The 22839-nt window shown below is 44.2% G+C and overlaps 2 protein-coding genes across 3 annotated transcripts; one reads left to right on the forward strand and one right to left on the reverse strand.

The window, feature by feature from the left end:
- Positions 1-3329: 3329 nt before the first annotated feature.
- LOC121840321 (vegetative cell wall protein gp1-like) lies at positions 3330-9096 on the reverse strand. The gene is made up of 2 exons (XM_042302851.1): positions 9039-9096; positions 3330-4102 (listed from the first exon to the last, which is right to left on the reverse strand). The coding sequence occupies exons 1-2, from the start codon at positions 9094-9096 to the stop codon at positions 3330-3332; spliced, it is 831 nt and encodes a 276-aa protein (XP_042158785.1).
- A 1238-nt stretch (positions 9097-10334) lies between these two features.
- On the forward strand, positions 10335-17089 carry ky (kyphoscoliosis peptidase). 2 transcript variants are annotated; one of them, XM_024383221.1, is made up of 7 exons: positions 10361-10450; positions 11494-12279; positions 12624-12738; positions 13425-13542; positions 13696-13887; positions 14585-14775; positions 15044-17089. In XM_024383221.1, exons 2-7 carry the CDS (start codon positions 11527-11529, stop codon positions 16354-16356), a joined length of 2682 nt encoding a protein of 893 aa, XP_024238989.1. In that variant the 5' UTR covers positions 10361-10450; positions 11494-11526; the 3' UTR covers positions 16357-17089. The 2 variants fall into 2 exon arrangements, with proteins under 2 accessions (XP_024238990.1, XP_024238989.1); XM_024383222.1 differs by lacking the exon at positions 11494-12279 and having other exon boundaries at positions 10335-10450.
- Positions 17090-22839: the final 5750 nt, after the last annotated feature.

The following is a 22839-nucleotide window of genomic DNA, read 5'->3' on the forward strand; positions in this document are numbered from 1 at the left end:
AAAATATAGATAAAGATAAAGATCTCTGAATCTCTTGAAATATTTTACGTGTAATGGTTGCTGTAGGTTTCACTCTTATGGGAGGCACAAATTGTGAGGGGATTGGGAATAGCATATACATATTAAATACTGTAGTATTTACTATAGCTAAAGCAGTGTGTTTTTGTTGACTGTAGTGTTTTCGCAGATATTACTGTAATATTTACTACAGTGCTTTTTTGCTGATAATACTGTAGTATTTACTATTGTATAACATGGTTGAGGGATACTACAGTGTGTATTATATTATTCTACAGTATACTACAGTTTACTATATAATTCTGTAGTAAGTACTGTAGTATTCTATAGTAAACTGTATAATTTTTTCATGTGGGAGATCATTCAAATGTAGGACTGTATGACGGACAGTTGATTTACACAAGACCTCAGGGCATGGATAATTTTGCACCCTCCAATTTTTGTTGACATGCAGTTGAGCATTCAGCCTTAAGCATTTTGGATAAATGGGTAACATACCACTCCCAGTAAGAGTAATCAATTAAAACATAAGCTTTCATACAGAGGCTCCCCTCCTCCAATCCTAACACTAACCATTAGTGGGGAAAATGCTAAACTGACCCAAGATCAGGCTCGAGAGGCAATTTTATCTGACACCCATATGCAGCTGAGCTGTGGAGTCGGACTGTGTGCTTAGCATAAGGTGATGGAGGGAAAGGGAGGCAGAGTTCCCAATCACATCAACACAGCACCATCTTGTGGAGCATTAGGGAACAGCCTTACTAGAGTGTGTAACTGATCTGTCGTGATCTTAACCAGAAAACTGTCTGTTCATTACTCCAATTAAAAAGTATTCTCTGCTCATATCTGGCATGTCTGTATGGATATTAAATGTTACCTTCATATAACCTCACCCAAAGTGGGATACCGCTAGGTCCAAGATCAGCTCAAACACATAAATTAAAACATATACATATACATCTTCAAATCAAACCCAACCTTAATTTACCTGTTGTGACACATGGATGTTCCAAACTCAATTTTTGCAGAGTGACTTTATGATCAAATTATCCTATTTACACTAGGTACTCAATTTTGACACTAGAATAACTGTTTCTGACTCATAGGCTGTTTCCAAAGGGGTTCCTTGCTTTTAAAAGGCAGTCGCTCTTTAAAGGTGCATATGCAGAAATTGCTCTGCCATTTCCTGGTTGCAAAAATTCTAATAGTTCTCCTGATTTCATTTTATGTGACAAGATAATCATTGTACCATCTAAACCACTGTGAAATATATTTTCAAAAACTGCAAATATTGTATTTTCAGCTCTTTGAAGCTGGTGTACCAAACCCCAAAGCAAAAGACGCAAAAACTAAACATAACGAAAAGGAAGCATGGAAATAGCACACATAGAACAGATCTACTGCTGTCACGGCTGATTTCCTCCTCTTCGTCTAAAGATGAAGACAGGCGGGAGACTCTAGCAGCTCTGGGCAGGCGGGAGACTCTAGCAGCTCTGGACAGGCGGGAGACTCTAGCAGCTCTGGACAGGCGGGAGACTCTAGCAGCTCTGGACAGGCGGGAGACTCTAGCGGCTCTGGACAGGCGGGAGACTCTAGCAGCTTTGGACAGGCGGGAGACTCTAGCGGCCCTGGACAGGCGGGAGACTCTAGCGGCCCTGGACAGGCGGAAGACTCTAGCGGCCCTGGACAGGCGGAAGACTCTAGCGGCCCTGGACAGGCGGAAGACTCTAGCGGCTCTGGACAGGCGGAAGACTCTAGCGGCCCTGGACAGGCGGAAGACTCTAGCGGCTCTGGACAGGCGGAAGACTCTAGCGGCTCTGGACAGGCGGAAGACTCTAGCGGCTCTGGACAGGCGGAAGACTCTAGCGGCTCTGGACAGGCGGAAGACTCTAGCGGCTCTGGACAGGCGGAAGACTCCAGCGGCTCTGGACAGGCGGAAGACTCCAGCGGCTCTGGACAGGCGGAAGACTCTGGCGGCGCTGGTGCCAGCGCTGGTGGTACTGGGCCGAGGACACGCACCTCAGGGAGAGTGCGGGGAGGAGGAACAGGGAGTACTGGGCTCTGGACACACACAGGAAGCCTTGTGCGGGGGGCTGCCACTGGAGGGCTGGTGCGTGGAGGTGGCACTGGATAGACCGGACCGTGCAGGCGGACTGGAGCTCTTGAGCACCGAGCCTGCCCAACCTTACCTGGTTGATTGGTGATGATTGTGAACCATGGTGCATGGTCAGCGGGTTCATTGCAGGGACAAAGTTTTTCACACAATAGCTACTGTAAAACATGAAACAAATTCCATGTCCAGCACAGACAAACTGGGAGAAACACTGTCTGGAATACCACTATAAAAAATATATATATATTTGTAAACAATTGTTTATGTTTGTAAACAATTGTAAATTGTATGCTCTCATATGTCCAATACAAATATAGAAAAAAAAGAAAAACCAATTGAAATGGCTTCTGCATGCTCTCTAATTTCAAACCTTGGGCACAATTCAATCTGTGTCGCCTAAGACAACCGCAAACTTCAAGGAGTCGGCCATTCAAGGAGTTGGTCTAATGGGGCTTCGTCATGCTATCGGCCTCCCCCCTCGCTTAAGGAAGAATAGAGGAGCAATAGAGAACAAAAGAGGAAAGCTCTCCCCCTGTGCCATGTCATCATAACAACTCACTGGAGGAATGTAAACAGTGAACTCATTTACTGAACTGGAGCTACAAATGTATAACCAAATTCCCTCTGGACAAATAAAGCTATTTTATTTTAACTGGGTGCATGGTCAAGTACAGATTGAACTCATGTTAGATCAACAATCCAGTTAACAATTTAATTGAAACTAGAAACTTGAAACTAAATATGCACACACATGGAGGGACTCAATGATCTTAAATCACAAATCATACCAAACAGTCTGAATGAGGTGGTCAAACACTGACAATAACACTAGGCCTTAATCAACTACAGTACTTGTCTTTCCTGGATAAGTCAAAAACAACAATACTCCCGGCAGTGAATAAGATTGTTTGAATATGTTCTACAGATCAGGTACTTTTTCATTCCATATTGATTGTGTTCAGTACAGGAATACAAACAAGAAAATGAGGGCAGTATATGGAGATTTATGACCGCATGATTCACTCCGTGTCCATTCCTTTGTTGGGAAATCACTGTATGCTTTTTAAAATGTCTTTCAAATAAATCAGTTTAAAATGTTCCCATCAAGATGATCTGATTCAGACAAAACTTCAGAATAGCACATACTGTAGCTACAGAATTGTTAACGGGATATGTGACTCTCCATACCCTTTACAGATTAGCAAATGGCAAGCTGCGGTGGCTGCCTGGGTGTGGGGGATGCGGTGGCTGCCTGGGTGTGGGGGATGCGGTGGCTGCCTGGGGGTGGGGGGGATGCGGTGGCTGCCTGGGCGTGGGGGATGCGGTGGCTGCCTGGGCGGGATGGTGGCTGCCTGGGCGTGGGGGATGCCTGGGGGTGGGGGATGGTGGCTGCCTGGGGGGGGGGATGCAGTGGCTGCCTGGGGGTGGGGGATGCGGTGGCTGCCTGGGCGTGGGGGATGCGGTGGCTGCCTGGGGGTGGGACCTGGGGGCAGTGGCTGCCTGGGCCTGTGTGGGGGATGCGCTGGCTGCCTGGGCGGGATGCAGTGGCTGCCTGGGCGTGGGGGATGCAGTGGCTGCCTGGGCGTGGGGGGGGGGATGCAGTGGCTGCCTGGGCGTGGGGGATGCAGTGGCTGCCTGGGCGTGGGGATGCAGTGGCTGCCTGGGGTGCGGGGGATGCAGTGGCTGCCTGGGGGGGTGCCTGGGGGATGCAGTGGCTGCCTGGGGGTGGGCGGGGGATGCAGTGGCTGCCTGGGCTGCCTGGGCGGGGATGCAGTGGCTGCCTGGGGGGTGGGGCATGCAGTGCCTGCCTGGGTGCCTGGGGGTGGGGCATGCAGTGCCTGCCTGGGTGTGGGGGATGCGGTAGCTGCCTGGGCGTGGGGAATGCAGTGCCTGCCTGGGTGTGGGGGATGCGGTAGCTGCCTGGGCCTGGGTCATGCGGTGGCTGTGCAGTCTGTCGCCGGTTACAGGAGTCTACTTGAAGACAGAGGGCGGCCAGGTTTGGTGGGTACCCCCTGCCACCTCGGTCAAGCACAGCTTGCCTCTCTTCCCAGACTTCTTGATGAATAGATCTGGTCCAAAGTGGACATTTGAGACTAGACTAGCTAAACGAGGGCTGCATAGCGTGCTAGCCAGGGTAACTCGTCGAGGTGAGCTAGCTATTACTAGCTATTCCTCCCTGCCCACGGTGGATTTTCTGGGGTAGCTCTCCTGTTTAGTATACAGAGATCTAAGTTGTTAAGTTATTCTAAATGGGGCCTCACGGGTGGCGCAGTGGTTAAGAGCCACCAGAGACTCTGGGTTCGCGCCCAGGCTCTGTCGTAACTGGCCGCGACCGGGAGGTCCTTGGGGCGACGCACAATTGGCATAGTGTCGTCCTGGTTAGGGAGCTACATCGCTCCCGTACGGGCGTGGGGGATGCAGTGACAGGGATATCCTTGTCTCATCGCGCACCAGCGACTCCTGTGGCGGGCCGGACGCAGTGCACGCTAACCAAGGTTGCCAGGTGCACGGTGTTTCCTATGACACATTGGTGCGGCTGGCTTCCGGGTTGGATGTGCGCTGTGTTAAGAAGCAGTGCGGCTTGGTTGGGTTGTTTATTGGAGGACGCATGACTTTCAACATTCGTCTCTCCCGGGCCCGTACGGGAGCGATCTAGCGATGAGACAAGATAGTAGTAACTAACAATTGGATACCATGAAATTGGGGAGAAAAAAAGGGGGTAAAATTTAAAAAAATAATAATAATTAAAAATAAGTTATTCTAAACGGACCGTGCTGTGGTCAAAGAGGCTAGATAGCCTAGCTTATGCTGACTAACTTCAGCTAGCATGCTTAACTTAGAGCAAGTGAAACTTGCAAGATTTTCCCAAGCGTTATGGCAGTGAAGGAAACGGGGTTGGCATGCACCTCTGATGAAGAAGCAGCCCCCCGAGCACTTGGCTGGGCTGACCCTGGAGTGACCCGTGCGCCCCTCCGGCAGAAAACAATGTGACAAAAATGCCCCCCATGTTTGGCAAACAAGGTACTATGTCAGCCATTGCCAGAGCCCCCTGTGCCCGTAAAGGTGCCAGGCTTCATGCAGGCTATACAGTCTCATGGAAGCACAGCGTATGTTGGACGCTTGTCCATGTTTATTGCTGCCCCCTCTGTTACTCCACATTCCACAGTCTTCACAGGGTTCACAGTTAAATAAAGGTTAAATTAAAAAATATACTTAAAAAATTCAAGGGGTATATCATTCTCCCCAGAGTGAAAGTGACAAGTTGGGTCACTGTCCACAAGGGGGCGCCCCTCCCCAATGGGTGGCTCATTATTGGGATTCCTTGCTGATTCCTGCCTGTAGCTCATTAGTCCCTATGAGGTGTCTAGTGGTACAGGTTATTGGCCCTATAGGTGATTAGTTGTTGGTAGCGGAGATGAGGAAAGGAGCAGAGTTGGATACGACCACCCTATTATCCCACACGCAGTCTCTGTGGTTATATGAGCCCCCAAATAAGCTGTCTGTCTCCAGTTCAACGCTTTTCATTCCTGGGAATTCAATTCAATTACAAATCGCCCATGTCTGTTACAACAGAAAGGGTACATTTTTCAGAGCTGTCTGTCCCATTCCCAGCTAGGTTACAAGGCTCTTTGTCACCAGTACCCATGACTGGTCGGTAGGGTAACCTCCATAATAAAGTTTTTTCTCTGGGTCTATTTTTAATGTGTGCGGTCCAGCACTGGGTTCCAGCAGGTTACCTGAACGCATCTTACCACCTAAACTGAGTGAGGTTAGTGGTGACAACAGTACCCCCAAGTGGCATGGCCAATCGGGGTACGGCACTGATCGCCGGAGCCCGTGTACCAAGAGTGGGCCGGGCTTTAGGCAAAACTTGCCACATAAACACAGTTGATTCAACTGAGTTCCACAGTGTTCACAGGTGTTAAAAAGTGTAAAAGTCTCCCATATATGAGTTCTATGAAAAGTGTTCCTTCTCCATGCTCTGATACGTGGTTTTCAAGAGTGGTTGAAATGGAAGAAGAACCAATCTCTCCCAGTCCACAAGGTGGCATCCCGCCCCATCAGATGGTACTTCACAGGAGTCTCGCTGTCTGCTCCGACCAATGGAGCGCATGCGCAGTGTCGCCCTGGATCATGCTAACAGTGATGTCAGGGTACAGGCTACAATTTGTTGTGTGTCCCGCACACTTCTGCAGCGTCATCACATCAACTGTTCATGAGGCGTCAGAGCCTGTTTTGAGGAAATATCCTCCCTTCTCCAGAAGCAGGCAATCCAAGTGGTTGCTATGTGGAAGATCTGGGACTGCTGGTACAGCCGGTATTCATGGTTACGAAAAGGGGCGGGACTTTGCATTGTGTTCTAGACCTATGTGCCCTCAGCAAGTACCTCAGAGTCTACATGCTCAGAATGCTCACGAGCCGCCGGCTGTTACAGCGATTGGCTGGTGGCGGTGGAGTCGAGGGGGCAAGCATTGTTACACACATCCATGCTACTGTCCCATATTTAGTCTCTAGGCTTCATAAGAAACCAGAATAAGAGCTGTCTGACTCCAGCTCAGTGCATTCTGTTTCTGAGTCTCGAGCTAGACTCACTCGCGTATCACGCTTTTCTATCCCCACGGAGGGTGTCCGGGTTATGGCTTTGCTTAGCCACATTTTGGCTGGGTAACACTGTGCGCTTACGCCACTGCCTATGCCTACTGGGGAAGATGGCTTCTGTGAGGAAGTCATTCCTGTGTGGCTATTGTTGATACTGTGCTAGCCCCTCACCTGGACGCATCTCGCAGCCTTAGCCGATCACTTCAGGTGTCTCTGTTAGGCCTACGGGCCATGACCCAGTGGTGGGACCCTCTGTTATTGTCAGGGGGCTCCTATGGACTGAGTTGTATCCTGCAAGGTGATCACGACAGATTATCCAGAGTTTCTGGCGCTCAAGCGCATCCCCCTGATTTTGTTGGGCCGGCTGGTGGCATGCATCAACAGATGGGGAGAGACTGCCTCCCTCCTAACCTTGGCTCGCTCCCTATTGCTGGAGAGCAGTGCACACATGCTTTCGCTTTGGAGGATGCAGAACTTTTATCTAGGTTGCACCATCTCTCTCAGGAGTGGAAGCTCTCTCAGGTATGGGACATTATTGGCAGGGGGCGATGTAGATCTTTACGGATGGGAAATTAGGTACAACACATGTTTAGCCCCTGGGCTTGTCGAAGAGCGGTATTAAATTGAAGGAATGAATCCAAGCCTCACGCTTATCACCTGTGGAAGGCGGGCTTCCAGTGAGGTGCAGATTTCATTGGCCTTGTCAGGCATGATTGTAGATCCTTCAACCGTGCGACTCCAAATAGTATGCTGTACCTCTTTTCCCTCCTTCAGGGAACAGTAGTTCTAGTCATAATGTTACGATCGGTACATAAAACATTTTTGTCATTTAGCAGATGCTCTTATCCAGAAGTGCATGCATCTTATGATAGCTAGGTGAGACAAGCACATATCACAGTCAAATATGCAGGATATGAACTGTGTATTCCAGCTAAACAATGGATGTATAGCGTTTTGCAAATAACACATACAATCTGAATAAAAAATCTGAGAACAGTCATATTTTACACACACACATGAAGGTACCCATAAGCAATTCTAAAAAAAATTATGAATATAACATTTTGGAAATAAAGTTTTCATTTCCAGGTACAAACCAAGTGTGATGGAGAGAGAGGGTGGGTGTGTGAAGGCCGGTATATTTCTGCTTGGGAGAGAGGGTGGCCCGGAAGGGTAAGAGCCTAATTACATACACCTGAATATAATTAGCTTGGAGGTTAGGTGGTGGCTGTTTTAACCAATAAACAACACAACGAACGTAAAACGTTTTAGTGCTAAACCTGCAACAAACAAACACAACAACAACAACAACAAAAAAGTGCACAGTTCTGTAAGGCTAAGAAACTATACAGAAAACAAGATCACACAAAACCCAAAAGGAAAAAGACAACTTATATGTGATCCCCAATCAGAGACAACAATAGACAGCTGCCTCTGATTGGGAAACACACACGGCCAAAAGCAAAGAAATAGAAAACATTTTCCCACCCGAGTCACACCCTGACCTAACCAAACATAGAAAATAATAAGGAACCCCCCCCACCATTTTTTTGGTTGATGACACAAACAAACCAAAATATATTTTTTATATAAAAATAAAACTATGAAAAAAGGTGACTGAACCTTTAAGATAATTGTTTTTTGTTGTTGTTGCACAATGTCTCTGTGCATTTTACCAGTAGGTCTATGTTCTCTTAACTACCCACCCTGGATAGGCCAAGTACCCCCAGGGGTCTGAAAGGGTGCCTGTAAATGTTGAAAAAATACATTCTACATTGTCACCTCACTCAAAACTTCCTTTTTTTGGGGAGGCTAAAACCATGATTTGGTCAAACAGTAGTGCATTATCCACAGGATTCCTGTAATGAAAGTGTCTGCCCTGCCCCTGCGCCCTCGCCTCCTCCCCCACCCATGCGCTTGAAAGAAAAATGTGTTCCGATCATGTAACATTTCAAAATGCAATTACAGGAAAAACACAGCCTTGGAAGCTTCGCCCCCATGTCCCTGTCGAAGAGAGGAGGGCCTCAGCTTTCTGTAGGTATAATTTGCATTTCCCAATATTCAACTCAATAGCAACTATTTTACAACCAAGATATTTTATATGGCTTTGAGACACAGTATGTCCCAGTCCGCCCCTGAACATTTATCAAAATACTCCAAACTCAGTCCATATGTCTAACTTGACTGCTGACAATTAACAAGCTTTCATAAATAACCCATATTCAGTGTTTCATAGTATTAATCATCATTGTACTTGAACCATCATCAAGTCGTTGTAGACCGTGAGATACACAATACACTCTCTTACCTTCCAAAACACTATTCTCTGTGATGAGTACGACCCCCGGCTCCTTCTCAGTTTTCATCTCACCGTCAAGGTTGTTGTTTTGTCGTTTTGTCAGTCACTTCAGAGTCAGAGGTTGCTGGACACAGACCAAAAATGCTATGTGAAGCTATGAGACGGTGTGACAGAGACTCGTAAGGCTTTGTGGGATGTGTAGCATGAGTGGTTACTGTCACAAAGCCAGCCAGGCCCCACAGGTAGAAAGTACAAGGGACTATCAATGAATAACATTTCACAGTCTTCTTAACAAATCACAGTGGAGTTGGTCACTTATGCTTGAGGTAAGAAGGGGGGGGCACCTTTGATATTTAAATGTAGATGACCGATTGAACGAAGGACCTTCCACTTACCAATGGACTATCTCACTGTTATACTAAATGTTCTGCAATGGACCACCTTGGTTGTGGCTGCAGGACCAACTGCTGCAATGGCACTTAGCAGCCTGTGATGTAACAACTCCTAAATTCCATCAAAGACAAGGGGTGGGGTGTGCAGCCATATATATTGAGCAAACAGTAACACCTTCAATGGCTAAGATGGCACCAACAGATGGCGCATCGCCTAGAGCTGCTAAAAAACATTCTCTTTTTGTCTAGTGCTTTTCTCAAATGTGCTTACTCAGTTTGTTTTGTGCATCACTTCATACACCTGGGCAGAAATATTGGAGTATGAATATGTGTTTCCACCCGACTGTAACAAATTCCTAGAGACGGCGGAATAATGGTCACAGTTGTAAATATGTAGATATTATAAGTATTGTTATTATTATATTTAATTTTTCTTGTTTCATTCACACCTCCACTGTTGGAGCTTGGATCTTAAGTATTTCACTGTACACTGCAACTACATCGGTGACCGTGTGCGTGTGACTAAATAAAAATCTAATCTAATGCTTTCAACATACTTATGTTGCCACTCATGGAGTTTATCTCCCACACGTGGAACATTTCTCAGATAAAACTACAGCTCTGTCAGCCTAAAATACAGTACTTTCAAATGTACCACAATTGAAGTAAACAAACAAAAAAATGTGTTAGCATGAACCCAGCTCACCTCTAACCTCCCCAAAATCTCACACCTTTCCCAGAGCCCCCCCTTGGCTCCCTTCTGCAGCCCCAGACCCTCAGCCCACCCCTACCCCTGGAGGGTAGCGCTCGTGGAAAGTTGTGCCATTGGTCTCTATCAGCTGCTTTGTATATTTTTAGGTCTGTCATCCCCTCGCCGTGGAAACCCTACACATCCCAGCCCCGAGGAGAGACACACAGAGTATAAAACAGACACAGGTTCGGGAGGTGAGATCTGTCAAGACATAGATGGAGAGAACACAGACAGACAGACAGACAGATTTACCATTGCTGACAAAGCATCAACACCAGGTAGGAATAATTTATCTTTATTGGGATCCCCATTAGCTGACACCATGAGGGAAAACTAATCTTCCTGGGGTCCATAAACGCAACAAAAATACATTACTCTCTTACCAATCCATTTTTTAGGATTTATTGAGATCATCACTTGAATATGAGGCATGGCGTGTGTGTTTACTTCTGGGCATTATTACGATTAATTTGCAAGTTATTGTCTGTATAGTTCAGTTTGAGGTTATCATGAAACTCTGCAAGCTGCTGCGATAAGACAAAGGGCTCAATTCAATCTGTTGCGCTGAAGATCCACTTTATAGTGCGATTGACAAAGTCAATGAAACTGCATTCACGGTAAACGCTGCATATGTCAGCTCAATCGGAAGTTACCAATACATTTTAATGTTGATCTTCCAGGATACCTCGGCGATATGGATTGAATCCAGCCCTAACATAGACTAACATAAGACTAACTGTACAGACTGCTGCTACTGTATATGATTAACATAGCACACACTAAGACAACATTGTCTGCACACAGCACAAATCATCTGCAACACACATATTGCCGTCACATTTTCAGAAACCACAGAGAAAACTTGTATTTTACCTTAATTAACATGTCAAGTGCTATAGCATGGTCTCTCTTCGTAATGACTTCGTCTGTCATTTATTTGATGCGTTTACAGAAGTATATTTGTGTGTATGAAGGGCATATGAGTACAGATGTATAGAGGAAGTAGATATCGTAAAGCTACTATTTACCCACACTATCAATAGCAACCATCTGCTTTCAGGTATAATTTGATGCCTATATTTTTTCTCCAGCAGCATTGCCTTGAGTGTGAACCTTCTTTTTTACACCATTGTCTTTTTTGAAAATACCAAGTTTCAGTCTGAATTTAGTATTATTTGCCCTTCACTTCACAGTGCAGAGGTGCAGATTCAAATAACTTTCACTCTTATTGCAGTGTTATTATTTACACCTCTGTGTCCCAGGATCAGTTTTAATTGCTTTAATATTGCGTCTTTAATTAACAGTTATTTTTCTCTCTCAGTTTTCTGCTCCGATATAACCAAAACTGGAAACGATGGGCAATGTTCTTCACATGAGGTCTGTAGAGATCCCTTTCCCAAAGAGATCCCTCAACCTCCGCAGCGTCCATTGCCCCCTCCCTACCAACAATTACCAACAGCACTACTGCTACAACAGCAACAACAGCAACAACACTAAAGTGACCGAGGAGGAGTCCTACCCTCAGGCCACACAGAAGGCCTCAGGTCAGGAGGTCAAAACTGGGGAAAGTGGTGAAAAGAAAGCCTCCAAACCCCAAGATGGCCACTCTAAAGACACCTCAAAAACAACATCAGACGACAAAAAAGGTCCGTCAGTTGTCCAGCAAGAGTGGAAGCTGGAGGTTCTGTCACTAAATAACAGCAATATCATGAAAAGCCACAAAACTGTAGCGTCAACCGTAGCAACCAAAACGACAGTGGCAACTATTGCCGGTGCGGCCCAGTCCAAGACTAGTTCTGTGTTTCAGAAATGGGCTGCCATGGAGTTGGAGGTCCAGAGACCCATGACCAAGCGACAGCTGTCAGATGAGTGCGCTGCTTACTCCCTCAGGGTGGTGAAGAAGAGTACAGTGAGGAGGGAGGAGGGGGACATACAGAGGGATGTGGAAGGACGAGCCCCGGTGAGGCCCAAACTCCAGCCAAGACCAAGGGAGAGCTCCAGTACAGTGAAGAGTGGAAGCGTCTCAAAAAAAAAGCTCAAAAGGGAACTCTTTGCCACCACAGAAGTATTCAGCAGTGTGGATAACCATGCCATCAATACTGGAAAAGTCTGTTTCTAATAGTGTATTATTTTTGTGTGTGCATGTAGGACACCACTGTGTGTGTGTGTGTATATGTGTATGTGTGTCTATGCATATATTTGTACATCTCAGCGTGCGTGTGTATATTTATATATGCTTTTGTATATTTGTGCACTTAAATGCTTGAGTGAGTGTGTGTGTGTGTGTGTGTGTGTGTGTGTGTGTGTGTGTGTGTGTGTGTGTGTGTGTGTGTGTGTGTGTGTGTGTGTGTGTGTGTGTGTGTGTGTGTGTGTGTGTGTGTGTGTGTGTGTGTGTGTGTGTGTGTGTGCATTTAAGTTAATTTTTTTCCATAAATCCTGTTTGTTTTGCAGTTGCTCAGTCAAAAGATCTTCTCAGTTCCGACCATCACCCAGACCATCACAGAAGGAGCACAGAATGAGCTGGAGAAACTGAGAGCCATCTGGATCTGGCTCTGCCACAACATCGGTCAGTAAAACACACACACACACACACACTTTTAACAGCCGTATACTCCTACACACCTTCTCAATTATCCAACCCACGGCTTACTCATGACAGCGCAGCGACACTGCAGCAACCTGCCAATAACATAACACCACTTAGAACACTGTGCATCAGAGAGCTTTACTCTAGAGCCCCATACTAAAAGGTAAGAGTTGGTCTCATTAGGCTCTTTACCATACTAGATATACATCCCAAACTTTCCATCCCTACACAGCTGTCCTAACAATGCAACCCTAAGGTCTTTCCACTGTGTATATACAGGGATCAGCTGTTGGTGGATGGGACCTTGCGGTTCAACCTAACAAGGACAGACGTTCATTAAAATAGACATTCATTCATCTCACTCTGGGTCCACTGGAAATGTTAATGAAATAGCCGCACAGTTTCAGTCTGACGTGATAAGTGGCCTCGTTATCTAATTAAATGGGCAAGCAGTCCCGTGGTTATAGTGGGGGATTAAATCCTTATAATTCAATTTAAGTTACACTGTGTCTTTTTTCATATGTCCCAATGTTAGACATGGACTCTTTCCAGGGAAGTTGATTGCAGAATACCTTGATCGTGACATTTTGAGTTATGCAAGATAGTGGCATAATTCTCTACATATCCTTCCCTAAATGTTATGGGGTGGGCGGTTCTTTTTGCAGAGTACGACGTAAGTGGCTACCTTGGCCTGACGGACAAGTTGTGCTCCCCAGAAAGGGTCATTGAGACGGGTCGGGGCGTGTGCTGTGGGTACTCCAGCGTCTGCATGCAGATGTGCCAGTAAGACAGCATTTGGTCCATTGAAAAATAATTTGTAAAAATCAAATAAAAACACCAAACACATTGACAATTGAGTGGTCTAAAATTGCATGCCATTGTCAGTAATAAACACATCAGACACTCCACCCTTACATGTTTCCTGCTTATTTGCAGGGAGGCAGGAATTGAATGCCAAGAGGTGTCTGGCCATGGCAAAGGTATTGGGTACAGGCAAGGCCAGAGCTACCAAAACACCAAGTCTCTCCACATGTGGAACGCAGTGAAACTGGGAGGCCACTGGTATCTACTGGACGCATGTTGGGGAGCAGGGAGAGTAGACATGGACAACAAAGCCTTTATTAAGAGGTGAATATGAGTTCCAAGTAAAGCAATTGGCCTACATGATTGGTAACTGTGCTAGTACATACTATACTGTTGAGCACAGAACATTTATTATGTTGACAAGCTGCCAATAGATGTAATTGAATCACTAAGAATAGCAAATAACTAGTGTCTGATTAGCTATTCTAAAATAAACCCTGTGGGTTATTTGTGCATGGAATGTCAAGAACCGTGTTACTTGATAATGATGAAAACAAGTAATGATGATTGCCACTCATTACAAAGGCTATTTTTGTAATGGACCAATTCTAACAAGGTGGTCAACAGGACCATACATACAACAGTACTAGTGCCAAATAAGACTGGAATTATCTCACTACAATCATGTAAAAATAGAGTTCCAAAAAGGATTCTCCGGCTGTCCCCATATGATAACACTTTTTGGTTCCAGGTAGAACACTTTTTAGTTCCAGATGTGGAAAGGGCTTTACAATGGAACCTAAAAGAGTTCTACCTGGAACCAAAAAGGGTTCTTCAAGGGGTTCTGCTATGGGAACAGCAAAAAAAAAACTTTTAGGTTCTAGATACCATCTTTTTATCAAAGAGTGTACTTGTGGAATTTATTTTAAAAACATTACTGCAACATCTCCCAAACGTTGTCACTTTCGATTAGCATTAGCATTAGCTTTTCTGCTATTAAGTCATTCTCCTTGTCGTCTAGGTACGATGACTTCTACTTCCTGACAGACCCTGAGGACTTCATCAACTCCCACTGTCCAGATGAGAAAGAGTGGCAGCTTCTGGACGATCCCATCCCACTGGAGGAGTTTGAGAAGAGGGTTCTAAAGACCTCGGAGTTCTACAGACTGGGTCTGACCCTCCTCCATCCCAAACACTTCCTGCTGGTCACAGGTCAGTCCCGCATCCATATAAAACAAAAATGGAGGCACAGTCCATCAAAAACTGGAGACTAGTGCTCAAAGCTGAATTATACAACATAAATGGTAGGCTAACACGTTGTTGAAAGTGGACACTGTTCACAGAAGTTATTCACAGTTAGTCATAAAGTAGTTGTAGATGAATATGTCATTGAAGAGTTACCATTGAAGAGGTACCATCATTCAGGCCCATACTGTACAATATGTTGATTTTGCTAATTGCTGTTTCTGTTTCTGGTCAGAAAATGGTGAGGCCTCGGTGTCCATGAAGTTCACCAAGCCTGTCGACTTCACCTACCAGATCTCTCAGCGGAGCGGCTGTGAACCCAAAGCGGTCAATAGCTCATCTGGCCTGCTCACTGTGACCCGGGAGAGCATGAGGTTACGACTGCTGCCCCCTACAGGTGGCACGTATGACGTCATGATCTTTGCCCGGTCAGGCAACAACTCAGGGACGTTCAGCTGGGTCTGCTCTCTCCTGGTGGAGTGTCCAGAACAGGAACCAACTAAAGAACTCCCTGAGAACCCCTTCTTGTCCTGGGGTCTGCAGCGGAGCGCAGAGAGCCTGGGGGTGAAGAAGTGCAGCAACGGAGCAGAGGCTGCGGTGTCGGAGACTGGCTCCTTCGAGCTTGTCCTGCACACCTCCAGACCACTCATGATGCTGTGTGAACTGACCCAGAAAGACCTTGACTCGTCCATAGCCAAGAGGTGTCTGGCAACTCAAATCCAATCTGACCGCCTCACCTGTAACGTCCTCTGTCCCTATCTAGGTTACTATCGGTTGTCTGTGTTTGTTCGGAACTACGAGCGGCCCCAAGACGGCTTCCAGAATGGAGGCAACTTCCTCTTGCACTGCACAGGAGGCGCTATCAACCTCAATGAGCTCTTTCCCCCTGCCCTTAGCACTGCTTGTGGGCCTGGCATCCGGACGCAAGACGCTGGCCTCTCCAAGTTCAGCCACACAGGGGCGCTGGTGAGCACCCAGCAAGGCAAATGCAACATTACCTTCCAAAACCAACAAGACCTGGAGCTCCACGCTGTGCTGTTCAAGGAACAACGCAAGAGACTGGGACACCCACTCTGCCGGCACGTCTTCTTCACCTACAACAGCAGCAAAGTGACCATCAGCGTGGCCCTACCCGAGGCCGGAGTCTACAAGCTGGGCCTTTACGCCAAAACCTCCACTGACCAGGACTTCAGTCTGCTATGTGACTTTGTGCTGTGCAATAGCTCAGGGAGCAGCTGGCCTCCGTTCCCCTGCACCTACACAGCCTGGCAGAGGGGCAGCGTGCTGTTCGAGCCCCGCGGGGGTCTCCTGGAGCCCCTGTCCTGGGTGCTGTTCAGGGTCAGGGTGCCTGGGGCCCAGAGGGTGAGCGTGGTGGGAGAGCAGCTGATGGAGCTGCAGCTCAGTAAGAGCCGTGTGTGGGAGGGAGAGGTGTTCACCGGGGCCAGCATGTCCCAGCTCAAACTGGCAGCCAGTGGGGGTGGAGGGGGCTCCACTGACATGGCCATTATCATGTCCTTCGACGTGCTGAGCCAGCAGAACGAAATGTAAAGCGATAAGCAGGTGGGCGGGGAGGCGAGGGATTAATAAGAGACTGTATAAACAGGTCTTTTACCATAGCCTTGTTGAAGCACAGTAAAGCACGGATGGGTTAGGCTCAAGGAATAAGGTGCTCCATCAGAAATACCTTGGTTTGACAGAGGTACTGAATGGCATAAATGTGAAATTATTTGTAGCTTTCATTTCTGGTTCTGATTTGTTTGTTTGTTTAGTTCATCAGAAAATTATATCTGACTATGCCTCAAAGTTTCCTTGCAAGGTGCTGTATGAAACACAAATTCATTCTTCCTGTGTATAATAATTATTAGTATGGACTTTGCTGCTCTGTATAAAAATGTCTTTAGAATCATTACCATTTGTCAGAATCCTATTAAATTAGTAGTAACATGAATTGCCGAATGCTTTATGAGCTGTGCAATTATGGATGAAACAGTTATTATACTTACAGTACCAGTCAGAAGTTTGGACACACTCATTCAAGGGTCTTGGGTTGAGGTCGGGTGATTGTGGAGGCCAAGTCTTCACTATTATTCTACAATGTAGAAAATAGTAAAAATGATAGTTATTTTATCCTGTGCAATACTTTGATCCTATATTGTCTGTTACACGTTATTGACTTGTGTTTTTACTGCTAAAGAAGGTGCTAGTGGTTAGACTTAGTGTATTCAAGTTTTCAAAAGGTTCTGGTCTCTTGAAGGTTAATAAAACCCTTCTAGATCACAAATCATTGTTGTTTCCTTTTTTATTCAAGTCTTTTTTTGTCTAGATGGGTGTTTATCTCTATATTAGTGTCACGCCCTGACCTTAGTATTCTTTGTTTTCTTAAGTCAGGGTGTGACGTGGGTGATGTATGTGTTTTGGTGTGACTTGGGTGATGTATGTGTTTTTGTACTGTCTAGGGTTTTTGTATGTTTATGGGGTTGTTTACCATCTAGGTGTTTTATGTATGTCTATGGTTGCCTAGATTGGTTCTCAATTAGAGGCAGCTGTTTATCGTTGTCTCTGATTGGGAACCATATTTAGGCAGCCATCCTCTTTGGGTATTTTGTGGGTTATTGTCTATGTCTAGTTGCCTGTGTTTGCACTCAGTATATTATAGCTTCACGTTTGTTTAGTGGTCTTCGTCTTCATTAAAGTATCATGTATTCGCATCACACTGCGCCTTGGTCTCCTCTGTACAAAGAACGTGACAATTAGACTCCTGTTGGATATGATTTTTTTTCATTATTGACAGCTTATATGAAGGTGAAATCAGTGTCTGAAGCCCTTTACACCTTTAGCTTGTACTTGGCCTCTAGCACAGAAACTCATTTCATAATGAACACTATGTACTGATACTGTATGTCTAAGTAATGCAACACTATCCCATGAACAGTCTTCTTTATAAGCTGTTATGAAATCTGAAGAGTTATGAACCCTGGCTCTGTGGACATTGTCACCACCTCACCATCAACTTATTTTTGGTTTTATTTTACATCTGGGTTGTGGATCTCACCTTCTTTACTGTTGTGTCAGTTGCTATGTCAACAGCGAGCTCAGCATATTTTCCATTAGTCAGCCTGCCTGCTAGATGATGTCACCCCCTTGCTAAAGCCCGACATAGTCTTTTAAATGTGTAGGATCTTAATTTGAGCCATTTTGCTATACCAGGGAATTATGTGGATTATAATAAATTGACATTTTTGTAGGGGTTTAAAACTTTTAAATCTCAGATACACTACATGTTTGAAATGTTTAAAGTTCTACTGCAACAGGGTGATCAATTTAAGATCCTACACTTGTAGGCACGGATCATGTTCATCCCTGTCCGCACCATTCCCTGTACCTGCTGCTCGCTCACGCAAATCAAAGACCATTTTTCCCCTCTTGCACTTTGCTTCACACCTTCAATATTTATACACCAAAGAGAATGACAAACATTTGTTCAGCCAGTCTGTAGTTGCGAACATTGCTTGGCAACATCAAAGATAGAGGCTAAGGCAAAGAGTATGAGACTGCATGTTTGAGACCTAGCAACACACTGATCTCCATGAAATTGCTATTGTGGTACACAAGCAAACCATTCATGTCTAAGAGTGGTCTAGTCAAAGCCGCACAGTCCATTGTGATACACATCCAAGACTCGATAACAGCCAATTACAGGAGCAACATGTAATATTTAGTTACACTTTCTATGAGATTTACACATATAATGCCTTACACAGTAAGTATATTTATAATGCTGTATAATACACTTAGTTCCTTATATTATAGTTCCTTATAATACTGGCTATAATTGCTCATAAGTAGTTATAGTATCATTAGAAAACATTGATATGCATCATAAGTGCAGAAAGCATCATTCATTATATCCCTACTGATCGGGAAATTGTGTTTTCAACAACATATATATTTGGAAAAGCCAACACTTAACTTGCTATCTCATTGTTTGATAGGAGACAGTTGGCTGTGAAGGAGGCTAACGAGCTAGCAGAAGCTAATGACACGACTTATGCTAACTATAAGAAAGCTTGCAAGCTGCCACTGCTCTTGGGAAAGGCAGTCAGTGCATCTTTTCCAACCGAAGTTGGACACATTAGCCGATGTTGTTAACTTAAAGTAGCAACGGTCATCAAAATTGTTAAAATGTTTTCAAAACAATTCTAATAAATGTAAAAGTTGAACAAAGGGTGAAGATACTTTTTATTTATGAATTCATTAACATAAAGGGGTGTAACAGGGCTGCAACCACAAAAACTTCCTCTGGCTAGGCCTACCTGCACCAGAGAGGAAAATGCGAAGCGAGAGGGTTAACTGTGCCCAAAATCTGTCTTCTCCTGCAGGTGGCATTTTTTGATGTTGTTTTTTTCGCTCACCAAGCAAGGAACTTTTGTATGGAGGTCAATGAGAATGTCTGTTTATATCCAGCTGCCAAAGAGAAGTAGAAAAATGGAAAGTGGTCAGGAATGTCAATGAAAGTATATTATGTACTAGCCACGTTATTCAAAGAATTTGTAAAATTATTATTGATAAGGGTAGACCAATAAGAAAGTTCCAAACCTCTCTGCCAGTAATAGCTGTTTTTTTTACCAACGTAACATCATAACGTCGCAATGTTAACGGGGAAAAAACAACAGGCACAAGCAAGAGTATGAAAGAGTCGTAGTAGTAAAATGAAAAAAATCAATTGAGGGAAATGTAAGTGAAAAGTGTATTTTGCACCCTAAAAACACAGGAAATAGATGGCTGAAAAAGACAGATCCTCAGATGGGTGGGACATTGCTACTTAAGGACTGACCTGCCTATGCCAGCGAGCTACATTTTTTATAATGGGGGGAAATTTGGTGGAAAGATCATTATAGCCAAAACATGTCAATTAGATTGAACCCCATGGACATCAATAATGACAGTGGAATTTTGTTCAGTTTTGGAACCAAGCGCAAGCTAGCTAAGTTACCTAACTAATGCCCATTCAGCTCTAGCTAACAGCCACAGCTAATTGACTAGTATTTACCCCCTCCTGATGTAATAGTGAACTGATTAAACAAGTAAACATATAAATATGATTGATAGAATAAAATGCATCTGATGAGACTTCAATAAAACTCTCCCCACTGCAAGGAAAACCTGTCCCTTTAACAGACACATCCGCACCTTATTCAAGGTGAGCAGGCGTCTGATTAGTTTTAATACATCCACCTCAATCAGCCGTCCCATTTGAAGTGGCTAGAGCTTCCATTAAAGCCTGATTCAATAGGGGCTCAGTAGTGACCAGTCAGTTGAACCCAGGCAAAGTCTATGTCTGGCTGTGCCATCGAGGGGTGTTGGTCTGCTTGACAATCCTCCACCGGATGGACTGATTATCACCATTCCCCTGAGGGACAGCACATTACACATAACGCAACCTACTATAGCCTACAGCCTAGTGCTTACACAATCTTCTATACAGCACATACTAGTGGCTATGTACTGTAGCATAAGGTTTGAAACTGTGAATGCTGGACTTTTGGTACCTCTAATGCCTTAAAGCTGGAATCTGCATGGGGGGAAGCAGTGCCACTGTTGGCCCCCCAGCACATCTGTTATTGTTTATTGTTTTGTTGATGAAATGGAGGAGAGGGGTGTCCAGCATCGAGGAGCGTCCAGCATCGTGGTAAAAACATGGCAATACATACTCTACTGTTCTATCATGTGTGTAATGATGTGCAATGATGTGCAATGTTGTGCAATGATGTGCAATGAAGTGCAATGAAGTGCAATGATGTGCAATGATGTGCAATGATTTCCGAGGGGAAAAATACAGTGTTTGTTGTTTGAAGTCATTTCTTTGTTGTTGTAACATCACAAACGGACGTGCTAGTTTCACCATTAAGGATTTAACAGTGGCTTTAAATATAACTGCGGATATAGTGCTCACTAAATAGTAAACTATTCATTTGAATGAGTTAGAAGTCAATGACTGTCTAATGGTGTAGTACAGAGTGTACCAACATACATATTTAGCCCTTGGTTATGAAGGCATAATGTAAATGAGGACATTATGTAATCAATGCATTTCATGTAGATGCATTATTCAGCGTACACATACTTGGTCATCATGATACATATATGCTTGAGTAATACATTTATACTGTAGGGCTTAGCACATGCCCCTGGGAGGGTGTTGCTGCCAAATGTTATCTGAACAACACTTGGAGTGTGCTCAAATTACAGTCAATTATGTGATGATACATCCATGTGCCAACGACAAAGATGTCCACACGCTGCCTATTCTCCTCCTATTTCATCACTGACAGTCATATTATTTAGATGATTATGTTATGACACAGATGTGTCCTCTTGTATATTGGGGTCCCCTGTATTAGAAAAGGACGGCGTGAATACGGGTGTATTTATCATCACAATTAGTGTCACTCACTTCAGTTGAATACAAGTACCCACAGCTGTCACTGCGTGGTTGAGTTAAGCAATGTGAGAGACAATATAATTCAAAGCAGGTTCTAGATAATAAGGTCTATTGTTGCGTCCATTCAACACGGAAAGGTTGTGCCGATGTAAAGCAAAACAACTTTTAATGTGTGCATATCACACATGCAAAAACAGATTGAGAATGAAAAAGGTGTAACAAGGTGTTCTTTTGTTAAAGATAATCTGTGTATAATTTCTGAAATCGTGCCAGTAAATTCAAAAGAAATTAGAATAGAAATTGAGGTGCCTGATGAGCTCAGATAAATAGCATAACAATTGCCAATATTTTTCAAATGGAGATATCATTTCCCAATCAATCAACGTATCATTGTTAAAGTTTATTTTAGGATACTCTTGTCTCATACATAGCCTATACAATATCTTTGTCACTTTCTGGTGGATACACAGGCATATAACTAATGGTAAATCTGTTTCTAAATGGTTGGTAAAGTCTGTTTCTAAACAGTTGGTGAGCTCTGTTTATAAACTAATGGTAAAGTTTGTTTATAAACAGTTCGTATAGTCTTTATTAACGGTTGGTAAAGTCTGTTTATAAACGGTTGATATAGTCTGTTCATAAACAGTTGGTAAAGTCTGTTTATAAACGGTTGGTGATGTCTGTTCATAAACAGTTGGTAAAGTCTGTTTATAAACGGTTGGTGATGTCTGTTCATAAACAGTTGGTAAAGTCTGTTTATAAACGGTTGGTGATGTCTGTTCATAAACAGTTGGTAAAGTCTGTTTATAAACGGTTGATATAGTCTGTTCATAAACAGTTGGTAAAGTCTTTAGAAGCGGTTGGTAAAGTCTGTTTATAAACGGTTGATATAGTCTGTTCATAAACAGTTGGTAAAGTCTGTTTATAAACGGTTGGTGATGTCTGTTCATAAACAGTTGGTAAAGTCTGTTTATAAACGGTTGGTGATGTCTGTTCATAAACAGTTGGTAAAGTCTGTTTATAAACGGTTGATATAGTCTGTTCATAAACAGTTGGTAAAGTCTTTAGAAGCGGTTGGTAAACCATTACAATTACCTGTCTTTTCCATTTGAATCTGTCTCAATCTGTTTATCGTTCTCTCTCTTAAGTAGAAGTAGTAATGCAATGGTTAGGTTTGTGGCCAGCTGAACGTAAGTGTAATATGTGTAGTGTAGTACAGTGTAGTACAGACATAGTATGTTGACCATTCATACAGTTTGTAGAAATATGTAAAGATGTTTGTCCTAATTTGTGAACACATTTATTATGTTTTAACCATTTATTACAGGATCCTGTAATCATATATGCATGAACAACAGGAATTAGTACACGTATTAGCAAAAGTATAGTAATTTACACTGATCGTACAAAACATTAAGAACTCTTTCCATAACGTAGACTGACCAGGTGAATCCAGGTGAAAACTATGATCTCTTATTGATGTCACTAGTTAAATTCACATCAATCAATGAAGGGAAGGAGACAGGTTATGTAACGATTTTCAAGCCTTGAGATAATTGCGACATGGATTAGGTATGTGTGCCATTCAG

The sequence above is a fragment of the Oncorhynchus tshawytscha genome, linkage group LG21, assembly GCF_018296145.1.
Source record: "Oncorhynchus tshawytscha isolate Ot180627B linkage group LG21, Otsh_v2.0, whole genome shotgun sequence".
Taxonomy (NCBI): Eukaryota; Metazoa; Chordata; class Actinopteri; order Salmoniformes; family Salmonidae; genus Oncorhynchus; species Oncorhynchus tshawytscha.